This window comes from Saccostrea cucullata, unplaced genomic scaffold (assembly GCF_032062105.1).
Source record: "Saccostrea cucullata isolate Sc308-1 unplaced genomic scaffold, CSIRO_AGI_Scuc_v1 ctg71, whole genome shotgun sequence".
NCBI lineage: Eukaryota > Metazoa > Mollusca > Bivalvia > Ostreida > Ostreidae > Saccostrea > Saccostrea cuccullata.
Window position 1 is genome coordinate 373,753 of NW_026936410.1, and position 6,004 is coordinate 379,756.

Genomic DNA, 6,004 nt, shown 5'->3' on the forward strand with positions numbered 1-6,004 from the left:
CCTAAGAAATGTCTTTTTCCTAATTTGTTACAGATAAAACAGATGTGTAATACTCCTACAAAAAATTCACGTTAATCCAGCGATGAGAAATTTTTTAACAAATCAAACCTTTGCATATAAATGGCGACACAAGGCCTATTTATAAAACACATACTATTTTAACATGATTTATTCAATGATAATCTAAAACAGACAGATCCTTGAAAGAGATAATTTCACATATTATATATATGTATATGAATTGTCTAAAAACAGACTGCGGATTTGTGATGTTTTCGTCGTTAATTTTTGTACCCAATAATACTTGGGTTGGACAAGAACCTTTCTTTTTTCAAATAAAGCTGAAAATAAATTTCAGATAAAAACAAAGAGTGTCAAATCTGCTCGAGAAACGTCAGTCCTGTACGCAAGAATAATATTCAATAAAAATGATTAGTTTTTCACTTTATCATGAATCTGAAATTCCTCCTTGATTTAAGATACTGGAGAAAGAAATCTCAGAAACATGACAGAAGGAAAGAAAAATTCAAATCTGTTTTCTATATTGTCGTGTTTTCGCATTGATGACCTGTCTACGAGTTTATCTGGTACAACTTGTGGATTGAAAGAGTGATAAGGAGGCCTGGCATTTTACGTAATGATCACGGCAGTTGATGTCATAATTTCGAATAACTTTGTAAAATACTTTTTATATATTTTTTTTCTGATACTTTGAAATCGTATTTACAACATTACTCATCTCATTAATTGATCCTGATGATTTTTTTTCTTCTAAAGGAAAAAAAAGATAGAAAAACTATGATGAAAGTGCCAGTACGTGGCTTATGTCTCACTTAATAACTCAGGGTACCCCATAGTTGCAAAATCTATTTATGGCATAACAGAACGTTGTTTTCGACCAAAGACATCATTTAGAAAAAAAGATAAAAGAAGAAAATGTGGAATTCCTAAGAGTATAATGCAATAGTGCAAACTGATAACTTTTAACGACAAAAATAATATACATTGTATACTGTATGTTTTATTATATTAAAAAGCAACGTGTAGAAATGATGATATAAATTCAATTTATCTTTAGACATTAAAGGACGATTTGCAGAAATGAAAATATAATATTTAAATATCATTGATCATAAACATCCTGAATTTAGCAAGTTAAAAAGTACTTCATTATACAGGACCAAATCAATGTAGATCTCGAAACTTAAATATAAAATTTGTAAGTAAGCCTTTTCACTCAAATCAAATATTTCCTTAAAATACAGTAAAACCTACTTAACCCGAAAACATTAAGAACGCATATTTTAGGTCGGAATAGAAAGGTTTCGGAATTCATGGGTAAAAGACTGCACACTTGTCAGATTAGAAAGTTTTACTACATTTTTAAAAAAATTTTTATCCCCTCCGAAAATAAAAATGTAACAATCATTAGAGACTAAATATACAACATACACTTTAACTATCGATTCTAAGCATCATATATAAATAGATCACAATTTCTTAGGTTTCTTATTCTCGGATATAGCTAAGTTACAATAGATAAAAAAGAAGATACATTTATCTTCCTACAGAATATTGTTTTGGAAAGTAAAGTAATATTTATATAGGGTCTATCAGATGGAACTACCAAATTAAGATTAAAATATTAAATAAAATAGATATTCGATAATCCGACTTTCCTCCTTTATCATATTTGAGGGAATATTAATTTGTTATATATGTTTCGTATATTTAAAATTTTTTATATTCTTATATTGTGAAGTAGTCATATAAAGATACAAAAATGAACACAAAAGGTGTTTAATAAGAGAGAAAAACGTTTAACTGATTTATAATCGAATCTGTTCTTGTATTTGAAGCTTTCAAAAGCTAACGAGTTTGTATTTATTGAATGACCAAGAATTTTACAACATCTTTGACACTTTGGTTCTTGTCACCAACAAATATAAACAACACATTATTAATATATATTTCTATAGTTAGAAATGGAAATAATATTATAAAGTAATAAATACTCAACTAATACGGAATTTTATGGCGTCTGCCATGTTTACATTCACAGCGACACATGCTAAAAAACGTGCGATTTGATTGGTCAAGAAAAACGTGCGATTTGATTGGTCAAGAAAATGTAAGAAAATCTATAAGTAGTATATGGTATAGCAAATCTCTCTACCCTCACCGGATGTGCTTGATGGGTAAACTAAAAATAGACACGAAAGCAGATCTCTCTACCCTCACCGGATGTGCTTGATGGGTAAACTAAAAATAGACACGAAAGCAGATCTCTATACCCTCGTCGGATGTGCTTGATGGGTAAACTAAAAATAAACACGAAAACAGATCTTTCTATCCTGTCTGAGATGGGTAAACTAAAAAATAAACATACTAAATGATCAGACTAAACATTCAAATCTACTATTCAAATAAAAAATATTATTCAACAATTTAAGCCGTTACTACACAATTCGGCGTTACTTGAAATCCGAATCTTTAAAGACGCTTTATTGGTTACTTAACAATCAAATATATGCTTGTAAAATAGTGAAATATCGCATTGTATCATTTATTGAAATCGTACACTTATGAAGTAAATATGGATTTAGATCAGATTTTATATCATGCTGAGGATGTTACAATAGAAAGTAAAGCACAAGAATTTCAACACAGAAATGAATTAATTCAATGGGCAGAGGAGAATAATTATTTACAACACTATAGCGTTACAAGGAAATTAAAGGAACTGGAATCTGAGTAAGTGAAAACTTTTTTTTTATATTAATTTTACATATTAAGGTATAACTTTTTTACGAAGAAAAATCAAACAATTTATGTGAAAGGGGCATATACGAGGAATATTCAAAATTTATTTTAAACTTTCTGTCAACGCGTTAATAATTTGATATCTTTTTATTTCATGTAGGAACGAAAGTAATGAGGCGGAGGACGAGGATACATCTGACGAGAGTGACAACGATACACAAAGTGATGATACGAGTAATGTAAGCAGCAACGAATCTGACACTGAAGATACAGAGGAAGAAGATGTAATTATTATGTCTACTTTGCAGAATCCTCAAAATCCTGTGCATTTAACCAGGGAAGAAAAAGAAAATATATGCAAGACACTTAATATTCCGATTTATCCAGATTCGGACATTCATGGAATCCACAGAACTAAAGAAGACGGGAATTGTCTTTTTAGAGCTGTATCGTATGCTATAAGTAATACAGAAGACAATCACGACAATCTCAGAAAGAAAGTCGTTCAATATGCACTTCAAAATAAGGATCAATTCAAAGAAATTCTACGATCGGACTTTACTACTGTAAATGAGTATTTACAAATCACAGAAATGGAGAAAATCGGTACATGGACTACTGAATTCGAGATATTTGTGTTAGCGCATTTACTTGCATGCGACATCTACACGCATACATATGAAGACGCAAGACCGCTAAAATTCTCTGCTCGCGTAATTGAACAAAACAAAAACCTTCTGACGGGAAACATTCTATTAGAACATCGCCACAAAAGGCATTACAATGTATTTAACAAGTGGTGAATACGTAGAAAACTGCGATTTATGTATATATGTACAGTAACAATTTAGAGAAATGATTTTGTAGTGCAATCTGTTCTTATAATTATCTATTCGTAATCTATTCAGTCAAAATGATGGGAAATTTTTATGATGTCTTGTATGTGCATATATTATGTAACTTTTTTATTCGTCGAGTTAACTTCCCGCAGCGGTCAGGGGTTCCGCACACCCTGGGGTCTTTTGAAGACAGGCGGTAACCACTGTTATCCTTTGAAGTGATGCGGTCAAACTGTCTGAAAGGTCTCCGGATTCTGTCCACGCACGTGCAGTTTCCTTCACTCTGATTTCAATACTAAAGACAATAAGATGCACCTAACGCTGACAATAACGACAATTTGTATGATATTTCTGATGCAGGGGAGCGTGAGCCAGAAATGTAAGAGGGAAAACAACATTGTAAGTTGTTTTACGTACAAGAGAGAATCGTTTCAAGGGGCAAGAACGATGCGAATTGGACAAGTCAAAGCCCCGCAACTGGACACGAGAGACTTCCCGGATCTTGAGCTTCTAGAAATTCTGAAAACCACTCTCAAATGCACAGACATTAAAACAGCTGAGCAGACCAAAGTCATCCTGAACAATATTCCGTGCGAACATGTAAGTAACCATTTTCTTAATTTAGGAGGCAGGGGGGTCAACATGTTAAACACCAGATTTTAACTTATTTTTACGGTATTTTAAGCGGTCAACTATCAAAATTTGGTCATTTTTTATATATCTTGATATGGAGTTCTTCTTGTAAAGAAGATAGAAATAATCTGAAAATGACTGCCCCCACCCCCAACCTCTATTTACGGAAAAAAAGAACAAATGAGTTATTTCTAAACATTTATATTTTACACGAATTTCAGGTAGAGACATCAACAACCAATTCCAATGTGACAATGAGCAGTATTGTGCAGGACGTGCTCAGCAATGGAACAGGTAATTAATTTTATATTTTCCTTAATTCAGATACGATATAAAACATATTAACATAGGAGTTAAGCATGTTAAGCAAAGAACAAAAAAATTATCAAAATTTAAAGCATATCTACAATTTGTTTTTCTTTTAGATGTTAACCTGATTATTATATACGGAGCCATTTCTGCAACTTTTATTTTGTTCGCTGGATTAGGCATTAGTCTGGCCTTATGGAGAAAATTTAAAAGGAACGCAACCCATATCCAGGACCGTGATTCCCTGGTATACTTCAGTATAAGTGACATTAAACTTGAATGAATTGTTATATTTCAGTAATTATCTGTATCATCTGTGTAGTAAAAAAGATTTTCCGTCATCGCGAACCGGAAGAAGAAGTCCATCAACCACCGGAGGAAATTCAGGAAGCGATTCCCCAACTCCGGAGATCAACCAGGTTAAGAAGGAGACCAAACCGCCTCACATTTTAAGATGTCAGAAACTGTATATAAGACAATCAGTAGCTTTAAAGTTTAATAATGTGCCGAATGTAAATTTTTAATCTGTCAACTCTGTAGTGTTCAATTTGAGAGAGAGAGAGAAAAAAAACAACATTAAATCTTTAAAACAAAGTATAAATGTTTTCTTTTTTCCTTTCCCCATTTTAATTACTAAGAGACATACTCTCGTAAATTCGTACCATTGGAGAAATGGCACGCAAACATCTGTATTTTTTTGGTGAAGTAATTAATCCGTCTAGTCATTGTTCTTTCCATTGTTTACATAATGTATCGAAGTATAGACGGAAAAAAGACACCAAATATTTTATCAGTCTTGAAGCATAACAGGTAGTAATGTACAAAGTAGGGCAAGTTTTAACAAATAAAGTTGTTCTCAAAGCCATAGAGACAAGTTATGTAAAAAAAAAGTATATAAACTCAGGAGTTTATCAAATAAGTCATTCAGTTTCTTGAATTCACTATGGCCGTTTCACTTTATAAAAGAGAACTTGGTGAGGGAAGAGTAGTGCAGGTACTAAAGAACGAAAACAGATTTGAAGTTGACTTGAGGATCTTCAGCGACGAAGACGAACCAACTGATAAGGGACAGTGTCTATCTCTTAGCAGATGGAAAAATGTGCTGAACAATCTTCCAGAAATTGAAGAAACCATTCAGCAAATGAAAGTTGAGGATGACGTCAGCTACCGGCTTCATTTAGGAGGAAATGTCTACGTAAGCATAGGCAGTCCTTACACCTGTGTGAACGTAAGGAAATTCAAGAAGGGCACAATTCCGACTTTCGAGGGACTGTCGTTAAAATTCTCGCAATGGGAACATCTAGTGTCCCTCCTCGATGAAATTAATTTCCATATACCCTTGGACATGGAAACCATCATTCCTTGTCAATTATCGGAGGACCACCAAAACCAGATGGGAATGCTAAGATGTCGAGAATGTAACCCGGACGAGTGGGAGAAGTACTAATAAGTTTGGACTC

At 32.9% G+C, this 6,004-nt stretch overlaps 1 protein-coding gene across 1 annotated transcript; it reads left to right on the forward strand.

The window, feature by feature from the left end:
• The first annotated feature begins 3,666 nt into the window (after positions 1 to 3,666).
• On the forward strand, positions 3,667 to 4,980 carry LOC134245523 (uncharacterized). Its single transcript, XM_062727805.1, has 3 exons — positions 3,667 to 4,202; positions 4,457 to 4,529; positions 4,661 to 4,980. Exons 1-3 carry the CDS (start codon positions 3,912 to 3,914, stop codon positions 4,825 to 4,827), a joined length of 531 nt encoding a protein of 176 aa, XP_062583789.1. The 5' UTR covers positions 3,667 to 3,911; the 3' UTR covers positions 4,828 to 4,980.
• The last annotated feature ends 1,024 nt before the right edge of the window (positions 4,981 to 6,004 follow it).